Raw genomic sequence first — 17,593 nt, 5'->3', positions numbered from 1 at the left:
CATGTCCCCTCTGAGATTGTACAACGCTCTTGTAGTTCTGTCTTGCTTTTCAATAAAAACATTTTGTAGAATTTTCCTTACGGTGATGTATCTTGTTTCACTGCATCTTCACATGTCCAGATACAAAAAGTAGTGATGTAGCCGAACATTTTTTTTGAGGGCCGAAAATCATTGTGATGATTTTCACTGCATCTATTTCGTAGAGACAATGTGGATAATCAGGCAAACACATGTCAGCTGTGTGATGGATGATAGTGCTGGATTAACAATATCAATTTCTCGTTTTTAATTGATACTGATATGGATTCTTAAATCTCACAGTAAATCTTTTAGTCTGTGATGTTTTCTGTTGATGCGTTAACTTTACTTAACATTATTTTGTAGTGCCTTCATCGCAATAAGCTTTGTGCTAAGCTTTCAATTTTATTACGAAATACAAACAATAAAACTAGTTTTGTCGCTCTTTAATCTGGCGTCACCGATCGCTGTACTGTTTCAGTTCAAGAGGCAACCATTTATCTTGTCCTCTTTACTACTAGTTATAGCAGGAAATAAACATGAATGAGCATCAGAATGTATGTTGAAAGAAACAGAACAACTTACTGAAATGTATCATGTCTCGTGTAATCGCTCCATGAGTCTTTGACCCATAGAAAGACGTCAATAAAACAGCTTGTAAACTATGTCACATCACGTTTACCTCAGGAAAGACCTTCATTATTTAATGTTTAAATGTCATAAGTTTTTCATTACACCCATTTAAATGTCCATATTTCAACACTAAATTGTAGTAACAATTCTGTTATTAAAAAGTTGACAAAAACTGCAGTTTACATGTTTTTATTTTAGTGTTGATTATTTAATAAATTGGATAATTTAATACCTTTTTCTTTCTTTCAGTTTTTGGCTAAGTGCATCTTGAATTTTTGGTTTCCGATTATCATTTTCAGTGCATCACTAATAAGTACTATTTAAGGAAATTTAAAAACTTTATATAAGAGAAACAGAAAAAAAAATCTAACAGTTGATCTGTACTTTATTTTCACAAGTGAAGTACAGAGAGTTAACAATTTAGGAATACAAAATCATTTTAAAAGTTATTACAAAAGATTTATTGCAAATTGACACCAGGTTTATGCACAAAAACTAAAACTGTGATAAGCCACACCAGGCTGTAACTTCTCAGAAGTGATTGAAAAAGTGGTGCAGTGTTTCTCCAAACCATCTGAGGCCAAACTTCTAAGGGGTAAACCTTTTAGAAAAGTGTCTACAGAAGGACCCTGTGATGGATAAAGTATCTGGTATTTATGGAGTAGGAAGTAAGAGAATGGAATTTACTGAATAATACTGCAAAGCAAAAGCTAAGGAGTAGGAATTCATGAAAGGGTTGTAGATCTTTAATGAGATCAGTTACGACGCCTGCCCTTCCAGCTCTGACGCAGGGGTGTCCGGCTCTTCATCATTGTAGATGTTCTCAGCCTAGACAAGAGATGTTTAGTCTGAGATTATGACATTAATAATAAGTCCTAATATCAAAGTTGATCAAAAACTACAAATCAAATCACTTTATTAGTGACTTTCATTACCAAAGGAAGGTAAATCTTTAATGTTTTCGCTGAACTTACCATCTGCCATACTTGCATAATGTTGTCCTCTGACACAGAACAGATTACCCAAGGTTCATTTGGGTTCCAGGTGAAGTCAGAGATCTTAGCTGTGTGCCCACCATGAATGAACTGCCAAAACAATCAAAATGTTCTTACATTAGATGTCAGTTAAAAATATGCCAGAAATATCAGTAGGGATGTTAAGCACTGGAACTTTCTGGAACATAGCATTTCTACATGATCAGTTGAAAGACATTAATACTTTTATTCAGCAAGGACACACGGAAGTGACACTTACATTTATAATATAACAAAATATATTTTTATTTTAAATAAATGTTGTTCTTTTAAACTTGCTATTCATCGAAGAATTCTTTGTAAAAAATATACTACAAATTTACAAAAATATGAAGCAGCAAAACGGTTTTCAACATTGATAATAATAAAAAACATATTTCTTGAGCAGCAAATCAGCATATTAGAGTGATTTCTGAAGGATCATGTGACACTGAAGACCGGAGTAATGATGAAAATTCAGCTTTGCATCACAGGAATAACAGAAAACGGTTATTTTAAATTGTAATAATATTTCAAATTATTACCGTTTTCACTATTTTTTTGATCAAATAAATGCAGCCTTGGTGAGCATAAAAGTCCTCTTAAAAAAAAAAAAAAAAAATCAATTCACATATATATTAATTGTCATACAAACATTTAACCTTTTAAATAAAATACTTAGCATGTTCTTGCTTTGGTATTGAAATCGTTATTACGAGTCTATAGCTCTGTCTGTCAGATTTTTTTCAGCAAGTCCATCTTTACTCACCAGCAGCTCGGGTGGCCCGTCTTCTGCGTCCTCCGCAGACTGCTCTTCTCCGATTTTACTAGAGGACATACATGTAACAATGCAATCAACATATATGTTTAAGGCATCAGTGGATCTAAATATAGTTAGATGTTAACATTAACATCAGGAATGTGCATTAAGATTTTTTCAGGAATGAAAATCAACAGAATAGAGAGTAATAAAGTCTTACCTTAGATCCCAAACATTGAGGCGTCTGTCTGTGCCACTGGAAGCCAGGATGGTCTCGTTATGGGGAGACCACTGGACCTGTCAAGTGCATCAACATTATTATTGCAATAATCTGTTTGCATTTTTCTTGGATTAAATATTGTTACATTGTCTCAGAATCTTGAGTGTTATTCTTCGAGTGTTACCTGGAAGATTTCATCCTTGTGTGACTCAAAAGAGTGAAGCTTCAGCTTCAGGTTACGCAGATCCCACAATGCAACAGTCTACAGCCACAAACAAACACATCAAACCAGTGAGCGTCAAAACTGAAGCATATTTTTTTTTTTTTAAAGAAAACAAGCAGTTAGTAAATGAATAGAGTGCAAGTCTAAAAGGGACAATTTTATTTTTTTAAAGAATAGAATTAGAATAGAGAGTGCTAGAGTTAGAGGGTGAAATAAAGAGAATTGGAAGAGATGTGTTTTTAGCCGATTCTTGAAGATGGCTAAGGACTCAGCTGCTCGGATTGAGTTGGGCAGGTCATTCCACCAGGAGGGAACAGTTAATGTAAATGTCTGTGAAAGTGATTTTGTGCTTCTTTGGGATGCACAATAAAGCGACGTTCACTTGCAGAACGCAAGCTTCTAGAGGCACATAAGTCTGAAGTAATGAATTTAGGTAAAGGGATGCAGAGCCAGTGGTGGTTTTGTAGGCAAACATTAATGCCTTGAATTGTATGCGAGCAGCTACTGGTAGCCAGTGCAAACTGATAAACAGAGGTGTGACGTGCATTCTTTTCAGCTCATTAAAAATGAATCTTGCTGCCGCGTTCTGGATTAATTGTAAAGGTTTGATAGAAGTGGCTGGAAGACCTGCCAAGAGAGCATTGCAATAGTCCAACATTTTAAAATGTAATTTATTCCTGTGATGCCTGTGAGCTGAATTTTTAGCATCGTTACTCCAGTCTTCCGTGTCACATGATCCTTCAGAAATCCTTTGAATATGATGATATGCTGCTCAAGAAACATTTCTTCATATCAGTGTTGTAAACAGTTGTGCTGCTTAATATTTCTGTGCAAACTGTGATACATTTTGTTTTATGATTCTTTGACGAATAGAATGAAAAAAGCATTTATTTGAAATACAAATTTTGTAACAAATGTCTTCACTTCCACTTTATGAATTTCAGTCTTCTAACGGTCACTTGACATTAAACTGCAAAAAGACAAATGATTTAATTACACTGTTAATTATAATCTTTAGCAAATCTCAATTTATGTGCATATTTCGTACTGTACATTGTTGTGATGCCTAAACTCACTTTTAGCATTTAAAACAATTGATTTAAGTTTAATTTATTATTATTTTCATTTTATAATTATTTATGCAAAATAGCATCGTTCTTATCTGTAAGAATTGCAATGCTGTAGTATTTCTACATTTCACGTAATTCCAAATATAATGCTTTCGGACAATGAAGTGATCAATTCTGATTGTTTAAAAGACAGATAAAGTCGAGCGAATATGATCTTTTAGTTCTCTGTGTGGAAAGGCTTATTTTTTATGACCCCTTTTTTATTTTCTGACGCTAATCAGATGACGAAGAAGATCAAGAAGCTTGAGAAGGAGACCACGCTATGGAGGACCAAATGGGAGACCAACAACCAGACTCTACTGCAGATGGCAGAAGAGGTGAGAGGAATGTTAGAGCAGTTGTGTTTTTAAAGCATGCATAAATTCATATTTCTAAATTCAAGCTAGAACTGTGAGGAATTTATGTTGTAGAGCAATGTACATTTACATAATAAAAGTGAAGAAAGTCACAACAATGTTTTTTAGATACTATAGTAGTTTTATTAAAATAAGAATCCGTTTTTATTTTTAGATTCTGTTTTCATTTTTGTTAAAAGTTTTAGTATTTTTGTTTATATAGTTTCTATACATTATTTCAGTTTTAGTTATAATAGATCAATTTAAACCAATGAGAAATGTTGCCTTGCAACAAGCTAAAATAGGTTTTTACATTTTATTTCAGTTAATGTATTTTATTTCAAGTAACATTTTTTCGCCCAACTGTAGCACATATCGTTAATCATTATAAAGTTTGGTGAGTGTGTGCAGGCAGCTCAGCTTTTGTTGAGGCAAAGTCCAATATAAATGTCTTATAAATAAGAGATGGGTCAAGACATAGATATACACTACTGTTCAAAAGGTTAATATGGTTTTTTTATGTTTTTGAAAGATGTCTCTTCTGATCACTAAGGCTGCGTTTATTTGATCAAAAATACAGTAAGAACAGGGATATTGTGAAATTATTACACTTTAAAAGAACTGTTCTATTTTAAAATGTAATTTATTCCTGTGATGCAAAGCTGAATTTTCAGCATCATTACTATAGTCTTCAGTGTCACATGATCCTTCAGAAATAATTCTGATATGCTGATTTGCCATTCAAGAAACATTTCTTATTATCATGTTCAAAATAGTTGCAAACTGTGATACGTTTTTTCAGAATTGTTTGATGAAAAGGAAGTTCAAAAGAACAGCATTTATGTAAAAAGAAGTCTTGTAACATTATAAGTGTCTTCACTGTCGCCTTTGATCAATTTAATGCATCCTTGCTGTATAAAAAGTATTGTTTTCTTTCAAGAAAAATCATACTGACCTCAAACTTTTGAGTATTTCAAATTTCAATCTGTTTTTAAAGTTGCTCTTCCTGTTTGTCTCTTAGAAAACGGTGCGAGACAAGAATTACAAGGCCCTCCAAGGGAAACTGGAGCGTCTGGAGAAGCTTTGCAGGGCCCTCCAGAGAGAACGCAACGACCTGAACCTAAAACTGCAGGCCCTTCAGGACCCAGCGAAAGATCCGGAGGAAGAAGGTACGGGGCCTCCTGACCCTCAGCCGCAGGTGCTTAACCCAGAGATGGAGAGAGAGGTGGAGGGAGAGATGGAGGGTTTGGTGCCTCAAACAGAGAAACTCAGGCTTCAGCCTGAGGAAGAGGGCACCATATCATCCACACAACTCACTGACGAATGATCCTGGCCTTCTGGTGGCCTTTCTTTTCATTTCTTTTTGTGGAGGTATATATTTTTGTCTTAACTATTATCATAAAAAAAATTAGTGGGGAAAAAGCAGGACATTAGTGAAGACGCTAACTACTCTATACGTTGGTAATCCGCTTTGTGAAAAGCACTTTTTACTCCCTGTTTTCTATCACATTGTATTTTCGTAGGAAATGATCATGTGGTCCAAGACGGCCGCCATGCAGCTTTGTTTCGTACGTTTATTTTCTTTTTCCTTCCCCCTGTTCTCTGCTCAGCTGTGCTGTGCTTGCACGCTTTTACGTTCCTCTTGCATAAAATGTAGCTCTTCGCTCTGACCTCTAGAATCTGAATAAATCATTTTGGATGCGTATAATGTTAAATATTGCCATTTTAAAATAGTCAACAAGCCAGTCCAGCTCTAGATGACCAGATAACCTTGAGACTTGAGAAACGGGGCATTAATAACAGGGGGAGATACATTAACACACTCAACTACTCATTGGCACTTTGAGTCTGAACCAAGACGGGTCCATGACAAGTCACGCTTCTGTTGCTTTGATTGAAATGGACTTTAAAGGAAGATACATGTCTTCTAAATAGGAGAGGGGTCAAGACTCCTCTCCGCCTGGGACTGGTTTTCTAATGGGACTCTGATTAAGGGCTAGTTTGACTTTGAAAAAGGCTGCTACATTTCCAACAATTATGTGAAATCCTAAGACAGGGTCGAAGAGTCTCGCTCCGCTGAAGTTTCAGAACTTTCTACGGGGAGGACTTTTTTTGTTGCATGACAGACGAAGAGAAAGCATCTTAACCAGCAGAAAAAAAAACTCCGCACTTATAATAAAATTCCACATGCATTTATATTTCATTAAAATTCACTTCTCAAGCCCTTTTATTTAAGAGACAGGGTAGTTGTTTTTGTTGAATCTGGGTTTCCAAGCCAGTCAACCGTGGGATTAGATAACTGAAGCTGATAAAACTGTAAAATCAATCTGCTTTTTTACCAAAATCATGTAATTGACTGTCATTAAAAAAAAATTATTTGAATATATTTCCTAATTTACTATGAACTCTCCTTAATATTTTTTAATAAGGAGGACATAAAGTTTGCTATTAGGGTGAGATGACCTTTGTTTGATATGCTTTATTGCCTTGATGATGCTGTTAATTAGTCCTGATGACCGCTTGTTTGTGTGTTTTTTCTCTTCTCTTCTTTAAATGGTATTTCACCCAAATATATCGCTCCATGTCGTTCCAAACCTGCGTGTCTTTTTTTCTTCTGTGGAGCACAAAAGAAGATATCTCAAATAGTTTTTGTCTAAAAAAACAACATTGGACCCCATTGACATTCATAGTATGGACAAATATTTTTAAATACCTTCTATGTCATAGAGGTTTGGAGCAACATGAACCTGAGTAAATTACCATTTTTTTATTTTTGAGGTGAACTATTCCTTTAACTGTAAAAAAATTTTTTTTTTTTTGTTTGGAGAGGTTGCATTATTTTTGCTCTTTAACTGGACACAAAACTGACAAAAAATTTTCAAAGGGGCCTGGACATGTTTGATACTGGATATGCTGAATGTGATTTCTCTTTCTTTTTTTGGACTTTGTAATGAACAAGAATAAAATGTCTGTAATTCAGTGCTAAAATGTTCTGAAGAGCTGCAAACATTCTCAATACTGCTAATGTGAAACCATGTCAAGAACTGAACTGATGAATGTAGAAGCTGCCAAATCCATGTCTAAACAAACGGCCTCAAAGCCTTTAAGATCTGGTCATTATCAGGCTGTGGGGACACAGGGTCTAGAAACGCTTGCCTCCTCAGGTCCATGACAACATCTGGCTCTGTTCATGTCCTGATCTGAACCTCTGACACTGGCCAGTACATTCCTCAATGCTGAATCCAACGAAACACATCCAAGGTTTTCATTTAACACGCACTGAACATGATCATCTACTTTGATTAGTTTTACTAACATTAATCATGTTTTGTAATGACATGTGCAGAAGGACAAGGTTTTGCTGTTCATTAGAAACATGGGCTGAATGTGTTTAAATTAGCCAAACTGTAAAACTCAACAGAATGGAAAGGTAGATCTTCACCAGCTTTTTTCTTTTTCTTTTCCAAATTTTGGATAGCAATGTTGATTTCTATAACATCGCAGCACTTGATTTCCTTGTAACAGTTTCACCACACTGTCAAATATTTTCTTGTCTGCAGAAGTGCACACTTGTTTTGATAAATACATCTGTAATTGGGATCATGTTAATTCTAAATTTGTTGGTACTGTCATTTGTATCGCTACTGCTTTTTTGGCAATGCCCCGGTTTGATTCTCAGGTTATGCAAGAAATCTACCTCTTCAGGTAAGACATACTGTGAAAGATGCTCAAGAGAGCTTTTCTTTCTCCCCTTGCTCAGCCCATGTCCCCTCTGAGATTGTACAACGCTCTTGTAGTTCTGTCTTGCTTTTCAATAAAAACATTTTGTAGAATTTTCCTTACGGTGATGTATCTTGTTTCACTGCATCTTCACATGTCCAGATACAAAAAGTAGTGATGTAGCCGAACATTTTTTTTGAGGGCCGAAAATCATTGTGATGATTTTCACTGCATCTATTTCGTAGAGACAATGTGGATAATCAGGCAAACACATGTCAGCTGTGTGATGGATGATAGTGCTGGATTAACAATATCAATTTCTCGTTTTTAATTGATACTGATATGGATTCTTAAATCTCACAGTAAATCTTTTAGTCTGTGATGTTTTCTGTTGATGCGTTAACTTTACTTAACATTATTTTGTAGTGCCTTCATCGCAATAAGCTTTGTGCTAAGCTTTCAATTTTATTACGAAATACAAACAATAAAACTAGTTTTGTCGCTCTTTAATCTGGCGTCACCGATCGCTGTACTGTTTCAGTTCAAGAGGCAACCATTTATCTTGTCCTCTTTACTACTAGTTATAGCAGGAAATAAACATGAATGAGCATCAGAATGTATGTTGAAAGAAACAGAACAACTTACTGAAATGTATCATGTCTCGTGTAATCGCTCCATGAGTCTTTGACCCATAGAAAGACGTCAATAAAACAGCTTGTAAACTATGTCACATCACGTTTACCTCAGGAAAGACCTTCATTATTTAATGTTTAAATGTCATAAGTTTTTCATTACACCCATTTAAATGTCCATATTTCAACACTAAATTGTAGTAACAATTCTGTTATTAAAAAGTTGACAAAAACTGCAGTTTACATGTTTTTATTTTAGTGTTGATTATTTAATAAATTGGATAATTTAATACCTTTTTCTTTCTTTCAGTTTTTGGCTAAGTGCATCTTGAATTTTTGGTTTCCGATTATCATTTTCAGTGCATCACTAATAAGTACTATTTAAGGAAATTTAAAAACTTTATATAAGAGAAACAGAAAAAAAAATCTAACAGTTGATCTGTACTTTATTTCCAACAACTGAAGTACAGACCGTTATCAACAATTTAGGAATACAAAATCATTTTAAAAGTTATTACAAAAGATTTATTGCAAATTGACACCAGGTTTATGCACAAAAACTAAAACTGTGATAAGCCACACCAGGCTGTAACTTCTCAGAAGTGATTGAAAAAGTGGTGCAGTGTTTCTCCAAACCATCTGAGGCCAAACTTCTAAGGGGTAAACCTTTTAGAAAAGTGTCTACAGAAGGACCCTGTGATGGATAAAGTATCTGGTATTTATGGAGTAGGAAGTAAGAGAATGGAATTTACTGAATAATACTGCAAAGCAAAAGCTAAGGAGTAGGAATTCATGAAAGGGTTGTAGATCTTTAATAAGATCAGTTACGACGCCTGCCCCTCCAGCTCTGACGCAGGGGTGTCTGGCTCTTCATCATTGTAGATGTTCTCAGCCTACACAAGAGAAGTTCAGTCGGAGATTATGACGTTAATACAAAGTCCTAATATCAAATTGAATCAAAAACTACAAATCAATCCACTTTATTAGTGACTTTCATTCCCAAAGGAAGGTAAATCTTTAAAGTGTTGCTGCACTTACCATCTGCCATACTTGCATAATGTTGTCCTCTGACACAGAACAGATTACCCAAGGTTCATTTGGGTTCCAGGTGAAGTCAGAGATCTTAGCTGTGTGCCCACCATGAATGAACTGCCAAAACAATCAAAATGTTCTTACATTAGATGTCAGTTAAAAATATGCCAGAAATATCAGTAGGGATGTTAAGCACTGGAACTTTCTGGAACATAGCATTTCTACATGATCAGTTGAAAGACATTAATACTTTTATTCAGCAAGGACACACGGAAGTGACACTTACATTTATAATATAACAAAATATATTTTTATTTTAAATAAATGTTGTTCTTTTAAACTTGCTATTCATCGAAGAATTCTTTGTAAAAAATATACTACAAATTTACAAAAATATGAAGCAGCAAAACGGTTTTCAACATTGATAATAATAAAAAACATATTTCTTGAGCAGCAAATCAGCATATTAGAGTGATTTCTGAAGGATCATGTGACACTGAAGACCGGAGTAATGATGAAAATTCAGCTTTGCATCACAGGAATAACAGAAAACGGTTATTTTAAATTGTAATAATATTTCAAATTATTACTGTTTTCACTATTTTTTTGATCAAATAAATGCAGCCTTGGTGAGCATAAAAGTCCTCTTAAAAAAAAAAAAAAAATCAATTCACATATATATTAATTGTCATACAAACATTTAACCTTTTAAATAAAATACTTAGCATGTTCTTGCTTTGGTATTGAAATCGTTATTACGAGTCTATAGCTCTGTCTGTCAGATTTTTTTCAGCAAGTCCATCTTTACTCACCAGCAGCTCGGGTGGCCCGTCTTCTGCGTCCTCCGCAGACTGCTCTTCTCCGATTTTACTAGAGGACATACATGTAACAATGCAATCAACATATATGTTTAAGGCATCAGTGGATCTAAATATAGTTAGATGTTAACATTAACATCAGGAATGTGCATTAAGATTTTTTCAGGAATGAAAATCAACAGAATAGAGAGTAATAAAGTCTTACCTTAGATCCCAAACATTGAGGCGTCTGTCTGTGCCACTGGAAGCCAGGATGGTCTCGTTATGGGGAGACCACTGGACCTGTCAAGTGCATCAACATTATTATTGCAATAATCTGTTTGCATTTTTCTTGGATTAAATATTGTTACATTGTCTCAGAATCTTGAGTGTTATTCTTCGAGTGTTACCTGGAAGATTTCATCCTTGTGTGACTCAAAAGAGTGAAGCTTCAGCTTCAGGTTACGCAGATCCCACAATGCAACAGTCTACAGCCACAAACAAACACATCAAACCAGTGAGCGTCAAAACTGAAGCATACTTTGGGCTTTAAGGGGTTCTCTTTCACATGGGGAAGGATCTCCAAATCAAAACTTCTCACAGATGTGTGTGCATATGTGATTATGCAGATCACAGACCTTGTCTGCTGAACCAGAGGCCAGAATGAACTCGCTGTAGGGGTTGAAGGACAGGCAGTTGACTTCAGCCGTGTGGGCATCCACAGAATGACTAGGCTTTGAGGTGTTATTGGATCGTGTGTCCCAGCTGTAGTAGACAGACATTTCAGTGTAATCCATCTTAGTTAAAAGTCTCTCAACATTTAACAAAAAAAAAAAGAAGTCCTATAGACCATATCTGCTTCTCTCGATTTATTAACCTGACACCCATGCGCACATGGCCTCTCCACGTTATGCACAAAGTGCTAATACCAGCTGTAGTAGACAGACATTTCAGTGTAATCCATCTTAGTTAAAAGTCTCTCAACATTTAACAAAAAAAAAAGAAGTCCTATAGACCATATCTGCTTCTCTCGATTTATTAACCTGACACCCATGCGCACATGGCCTCTCCACGTTATGCACAAAGTGCTAATGAGCTGAAACCACTGGCAAACACGCATGCTGGAGTTCAACGGTCTCTATTGAGATATTCTGCTCAAGCGTAATACAGCCGCTGTTTTCTTTCAAGTGGCCGTTTGCGCTGTTTACTGCGACAATCTGTGAGCAAACGAGCACGTTGACGTTCTCTTGATTTGTGCTAATGTGAAAGTGCAATAATTCTGATGAAAAAGTAAATGACTAATCATGATTAATTATTGTGATTAACCGTTTGACCATTATCGTGCCGTATTTCCTTGATTCCTGCACAGCTTACTCACATCATGAGTTTCTGGTCATCAGCCACAGAGCCGAACAGCGATTCATGTAGAAGGTGCCAGGACACGTCCTCCACCACAGCTGTGTGCCCTGTGAAGATGGTCTTGGCATCTACTATCTTCCCCTCCTTTGGAACAGCACTGATGTCCCATAGACAGATCGTCTAAATTAGGGATGGAACAGTATGAAAATTTCTTATGATTATAGTGACCAAAATTATCACGGTTATTAGTATTATCACGGTATTGTTAAAATGTGCTGGAAATGTTCAAAAAGCACTGGCACAAATCGTTTTCACCAAGTTTTATATTTAAAATCAACAAACAACAAATAAAATGATTTTTTGTTTGCATGAACACTATGATTAATAAATTATTATATGTCTTTTATCAGCTCCATAAATAATTCTAGATAACTTATCCGAATTGTTTAAAAATGTAGAATCCAACTAAACTTGTTTTTCATCAACTGGTCAAAATTTACAGCAGGGCATGCAAATTGGGTCCGTTTTTTGGCCAGAGAAAAACTGCACACAGGCTGAATGTAAATGTAACTTTCTGTAAATCCACTCTTTGACACTAGGTGGCGCTCCTAGATCAGCAGAATTACAGCTGTTTCCCGTAACCGCAGCATTGCGATTAAGAACACTACTTTATTAGGTATTACATGGAGCGAAGATGAAAACAAAATCACATTAAATCTTTTCTGAAGACAGTCAGAACCTTCAGATGTGGATTCATATAATTAATTAATTCATATATTCATTTGCATAATTCCCTTAGCACTCTTTTTTGTTTTGTTACTGAAAACTGTGCTTTATGCTGGACAGTATATTTATCTATCCTCAGTTATTCAAATTGCGGTAATCGAATACGGTTATAGCGATAATTAAAATATGAAACGGTAATACTAACCGTGGGGAATTTTATCATGATTTATCGTCAAACCGGTAGTTGTTACATCCCTAGTCTAAAGTTGATAAACAATGCATGATCTTACAACATACAAGTTTCAAGTACAAAGTCTTATTATTGCTAACTAAAAAATAAATAAATAAATGTATTACTTGATATAAAGTTAAATCAAATTTATATTTAATATTTTATTTCAGCTAGTTAACAAGGCAACATGTATTATTTTCAATTAGTTTATCTTATAGTATAATAACTAAAACGGAATAAAAAATAAATAAATAAAAACTAAAAAGACAAAATATTCAAACGTAAATTAAATTATAAATATGTAAAAGAAAACAATAAAATCGAATTAAAAATATTAACAAAAACTATAATAAAATCTCAGTGATTCTAAAATAACACTGCTTTGAATAGAGATCACTCACATGGTCGTCCGATGCACTAAGCAAGTTTCCACTCAGGTTGGAGTTCCAGGACAAACCGTATCCCTCCTTCTGATGCCCCCGCAGTCTCAGGTCTGGATCACACTCTCCACTGGGGTCTGCAAATGGAATATTTACAATTATTTTTCAAAGCCAGTGTCTTCGTGCATGATTTAATATAGGGCTGCAACAAATCTGATTATCAATTAATTGCATCTTTATGCTGTGTATGGAAAACAACCGCCAGCCATGTCACAGTTGTAAATGCATTACTATGGACAAAACGTATCTGAAAAATACCAGAGGCCTGAGAGTGAGCTTCAGACTTAGCTTTTGTTTTTATTTACTACTTTGAGCAGGCTTTAGAATATCATGTGTACATTTAAACCCTTTTACACAATATATGACATAGTCCACATATATTCACTATATTTGTTTTCATAGCCTTCAATTGGCACATTTTTGGAGAAGTAGAATAATGGTTTACTTTTAAAATAAAATGGAGACTAAAATAAATAAAAAAATTTAATAAAATGAATCAGACATAATAAGATTAATTCATAAAAAAAAAAAATAATCGCTTGTTGCACAATTTACATGGCTTCTTTGGATAAACTGAAAAACACTGGGTTTCATTCACTAAGAGCAATCATGTGTACATTTAAACCCTTTTACACAATATATGACATAGTCCACATATATTCACTATATTTGTTTTCATAGCCTTCAATTGGCACATTTTTGGAGAAGTAGAATAATGGTTTACTTTTAAAATAAAATGGAGACTAAAATAAAAAAAAAAATTTTATAAAATGAATCAGACATAAGATTAATTCATAAAAAAAAATAATAATCGCTTGTTGCACAATTTACATGGCTTCTTTGGATAAACTGAAAAACACTGGGTTTCATTCACTAAGAGCGTGTATGCATGAATTTTGGCATAAAAATCACATTCTGTGGGTGGCCCAAGAATAGTGTTAAATATACTTAGTTATTTAATCTTAAATATATTTCACCGTATAGTGATAAAAGCTGTTATAGTGCACAATAAGTGGTTACTCTGTATAAATATGCAGGTACATGCATGTACAGTTGGCAAATAAGAGGTCTGTATAAAAGGTGTTTAATGTGTCTGAACTGGTTTTGAGGATGACAAACTTGCCATTGCTCAAGGATCTTGCATCTTTCAGACTAGAGAGCATCTTTAGAGTGTCATGCGTTTTTTTGAGAGTGACGGAGAGCTGTAAAGGAAAGGTTGTGCAGAAAGCCTGCACAAGGAGATGGTTTGGGCTTGCTTTATGCAAACGAATAAGCTTGCGCACTTGGTCATTCAAATTCACTAACATTAGAACAAGGTTGAGAACCTTTCTATGTGGCAATTTCTTCTGTGCATAGAAGTACAAAATAATCCATATAATTGATTAGTGACTGAGACCCACTGACCTGGCTTGGACGGGTGTTTGGTGTAGTCAAACACCAGCACGTCAGAAGTGGGGGTCTTGGTGGCGATGATGCAGGGGTTTTGAGGCATGTATCTGGCTCTGTTCACTTCTCCTTCATGGTTGATCTTAATTTCAATCTCGATCTTTCCGCTCACCGACCCAAACCCTCCAAACTCTGGGTTAAAGTACAACCATTAGTAATGTCCAACGTTTGATCTCTGTCCCAGTTCAACTTTATGAAATCATCAGTTTGTATCATTCAAAAAAAAAATTATCACTGTTACATCTGGTTTCAAAGACATTCGTTAATCTATAAAAACACAAAGCCATTTTTCATGAAACCTTAAAGACTCCACTCAAAATCCATTTCACCGAAATGTTCATAAATAATCCATATGAATTAAGATGTTTAATCCAAGTCTTCGGAGGAGACACAACTGTTTTATATGATGAACAAATATAATATAGGCTTTTATTCACATATAAACATTGATCAACGCTCATAAAGAACATCAAATAAGGTCAACAGAAGCTCAGCTGTGCTTGCTTTTTGTTTACATGGATTACTTTTATTATGTGTCTATGAACTTTTTGAAGCTTAAAAAAATTGGATGCATGTTACTTTCAATGGAAGGACAGAAATCTTTCAGGTTTCAATGAAAATATATTCCGTTTGTATTTTCAAGGCTTTGGAACGACACGATGGTGAGTAAGTTGTGATTTTTTTCTTTTTTTCATGATTGTTTCATTTTTAACTGAACTATCCCTTTAACATCCATCTAAATATAGGCACAAACATGATCCAGTCCACATCCACAAGGTTGTCGAAAATGCATCATATTTGTGAAACGATTCCCTCTCATTCATCAAGTGAATCTGGGTTTCCCCCCAACGTCCTAATCATACCTGCTGAAGAAACAAATACATAAAATCAACTTTAGTATAAAGGCCTCAAAGTGAACAAAATACTAAATTATCCATTCAGCTCTTACCTCCTTTCTCACTGTCGTAGTGGGACGCGTCAAACTGAGCATCATCATTAGGGATCTGAACACTGGCGATAACCAAGTGGTTCTGCTCATCCGAAGTGTGTGTGCCCAACACCAGCCGATGAACCACGTAGTCCTTTCCCTCAGGCCTGCACAATGATAGACAATAAATTGTAGAGTCCTAGTCATGTGTTTCAGAAGATGGAAAGGCTAGTTATTGGATTACCTGTTCACATCAGGAAGCCACTGCACCGTCAAACTCGGCCACTCGAGTGCATGGGTCATGACTAGATCATACAGGAATGGTGTGTTTTTCTTCCAGATCTTGTATTCCTCATTTATTACTCTCTCCTCCACTGCATCGTCGTACACTAAGAAGAGAAAACAGATGGTTAAATTCGGGCCAAATGCATCCAAATGAACACATTTCACAATAATTGCATTGCGGGAGATCATTGAGCAGTGAAAATAGTTGTATTCTCATATAAATGAGCAGAAACGGAAGTGTAACACGATCAAGTTCCTCAACTAGTAACGTTAGTTACAGCGCAACATATGAATGGAGGGAAATCAAGAACAACAACATTTCATTTTGCTCTGAGGAAACCATTATTCCAGTCAGTAGAATAATTTAGTAACGCCAGTAGCTTTAACCTAAGTGAATAGTGAGTATTTGGTAAAAACTGGCTCAGACTGTGACACTCATTCATTCTCATGTCAATATGTGGGACAAATCCATTAGCACGTTAGGCTAAAGCTAACAAACTCTGCCAAAAAAAATTTAAATACTGCACGAAATTCACTACGTAAAAACTTTACCTTCTTTGTCTGCCATTTTGGCGGGGTAGCCACTTAATGAACAATGGGGTTTACAGCCAGAAGGCAGAAAAAACAGCTTTGCAGGGTTTTACGCTCACGACTCTTGCAACACTAGCTCGCTCGCGCATCCCACAAAGCAAAGCACGCGACGCAACTGTCCGATTCACAATCGAGTCGTGCTACTGAACCGACTCTTTTTATGAATCGGTCAAACTGATATGTCTCATTTCTATGAAAAGCGATACAAACAATGCAGTTGCTAAAAATATAGCCCCCCCCCCACTCCCGTCAAGAATAGTTATATGTACTCTTGTTTGTACAATTTGTTTGGGGAAAAACCCCAGATGACTTTGTTTGGCAGGAAAACTGTAATTTATAACTATTACCATCATCAACATAATTATTAATACAGGGAACAACAGTGAACAATGATGAAAAAATAATAAAGAACACAGTGAATGTTTCAGATGAGCAGGTTTATTTAATAGTTTTACAGAGGAAGTAGTTCATTGAAACGAGCCGTCCAAATGAACCGATTCGCTAAAGTGAATTGACTTCCTCATGCTACTCTGAGCATGCGCATTCACAAGTTTAGCGCACGGCAGTAAAGGTGACGTCATCTTTGCGCGCGGGCTGAGTGATTGGTGTGAAATGTGTTGCATTTATTAGCAGTTTTGACGTTATTGTCTACCGGCGAAATGTGTAAATAATGTTTTAAAATGACGGACAATAACTGTGGCTCGTTTCAGACGGACCCACCAGAAACTGCTTCTGTTGAGCTCAGGTGTTGTATGATGGTGGTATTCTGTAGCTGTGTAGAAATCAATAAGAAAACATAAAAAAAAAGAAATCTTTGCTATTTATTAATCACTTTTTATTTAATCTCTTTTTTTAGTCAAAAACAACGACGAGCTATTCTTAAACGAGAGAGAAGGAAAAGGAAACGTCAAGCTATTGCTAAATTAAGAGAAGCAGGTAACTTATAATAACTTGTAATTTGATTATAGTTACACTATTTGCACAATTTACTTTGTTATTATATATACACACACACACACACACACACACATATATATATATATATACACACACACACACACACACACATATAT

General features: G+C 35.4%; 4 protein-coding genes across 4 annotated transcripts in view; 2 read left to right on the top strand and 2 right to left on the bottom strand.

Moving 5' to 3' along the window:
- Positions 1-1,088: 1,088 nt before the first annotated feature.
- Positions 1,089-3,650, bottom strand: LOC107562059 (histone-binding protein RBBP7-like). The gene is made up of 6 exons (XM_016246620.1): positions 3,600-3,650; positions 2,829-2,906; positions 2,645-2,721; positions 2,434-2,491; positions 1,626-1,736; positions 1,089-1,479 (listed from the first exon to the last, which is right to left on the bottom strand). Exons 1-6 carry the CDS (start codon positions 3,648-3,650, stop codon positions 1,411-1,413), a joined length of 444 nt encoding a protein of 147 aa, XP_016102106.1. The 3' UTR covers positions 1,089-1,410.
- A 568-nt stretch (positions 3,651-4,218) lies between these two features.
- LOC107562058 (gamma-taxilin-like) lies at positions 4,219-6,953 on the top strand. The gene is made up of 2 exons (XM_016246619.1): positions 4,219-4,314; positions 5,354-6,953. The coding sequence occupies exons 1-2, from the start codon at positions 4,219-4,221 to the stop codon at positions 5,657-5,659; spliced, it is 402 nt and encodes a 133-aa protein (XP_016102105.1). The 3' UTR covers positions 5,660-6,953.
- A 2,233-nt stretch (positions 6,954-9,186) lies between these two features.
- Positions 9,187-16,663, bottom strand: LOC107562083 (histone-binding protein RBBP7). Its single transcript, XM_016246646.1, has 12 exons — positions 16,482-16,663; positions 15,889-16,033; positions 15,666-15,811; positions 14,675-14,851; positions 13,232-13,347; positions 11,892-12,052; positions 11,152-11,278; positions 10,924-11,001; positions 10,740-10,816; positions 10,529-10,586; positions 9,723-9,833; positions 9,187-9,577 (listed from the first exon to the last, which is right to left on the bottom strand). The coding sequence occupies exons 1-12, from the start codon at positions 16,495-16,497 to the stop codon at positions 9,509-9,511; spliced, it is 1,281 nt and encodes a 426-aa protein (XP_016102132.1). The 5' UTR covers positions 16,498-16,663; the 3' UTR covers positions 9,187-9,508.
- A 434-nt stretch (positions 16,664-17,097) lies between these two features.
- The window catches only part of LOC107562081 (U2 small nuclear ribonucleoprotein auxiliary factor 35 kDa subunit-related protein 2-like), an 11,499-nt gene continuing 11,003 nt past the window's right edge, over positions 17,098-17,593 (top strand). Inside the window, exons 1-2 of the mRNA XM_016246644.1 lie at positions 17,098-17,265; positions 17,377-17,456. Coding sequence (XP_016102130.1) covers positions 17,201-17,265; positions 17,377-17,456 — 145 coding nt within the window. The 5' untranslated portion in view covers positions 17,098-17,200. The remainder of the gene's footprint in view (positions 17,266-17,376; positions 17,457-17,593) is intronic.

Source organism: Sinocyclocheilus grahami, unplaced genomic scaffold (genome assembly GCF_001515645.1).
Source record: "Sinocyclocheilus grahami isolate Dianchi unplaced genomic scaffold, SAMN03320097.WGS_v1.1 scaffold804.1, whole genome shotgun sequence".
Classification (NCBI taxonomy): domain Eukaryota; kingdom Metazoa; phylum Chordata; class Actinopteri; order Cypriniformes; family Cyprinidae; genus Sinocyclocheilus; species Sinocyclocheilus grahami.
This window is presented reverse-complemented; position numbering and strand designations above follow the sequence as displayed.

Bases quoted from the DNA above. Each gene is read 5' to 3' on its own strand.
- LOC107562059 (XM_016246620.1), bottom strand. From the start codon at position 3,650: ATGTTTCTTGAGCAGCATATCATCATATTCAAAGGATTTCTGAAGGAT. The intron at 1,737-2,433 runs GTGAGTAAAGAT...TTGTTTTGGCAG, and splicing joins ACGGGCCACCCGAGCTGCTG to TTCATTCATGGTGGGCACAC. The intron at 1,480-1,625 runs GTAAGTTCAGCG...TCTCTTGTCTAG, and splicing joins TTATGCAAGTATGGCAGATG to GCTGAGAACATCTACAATGA.
- LOC107562058 (XM_016246619.1), top strand. From the start codon at position 4,219: ATGACGAAGAAGATCAAGAAGCTTGAGAAGGAGACCACGCTATGGAGG. The intron at 4,315-5,353 runs GTGAGAGGAATG...TTTGTCTCTTAG, and splicing joins TACTGCAGATGGCAGAAGAG to AAAACGGTGCGAGACAAGAA.
- LOC107562083 (XM_016246646.1), bottom strand. The intron at 11,002-11,151 runs GTCTGTGATCTG...TTGTGGCTGTAG, and splicing joins CCTCTGGTTCAGCAGACAAG to ACTGTTGCATTGTGGGATCT. The intron at 9,834-10,528 runs GTGAGTAAAGAT...TTGTTTTGGCAG, and splicing joins ACGGGCCACCCGAGCTGCTG to TTCATTCATGGTGGGCACAC.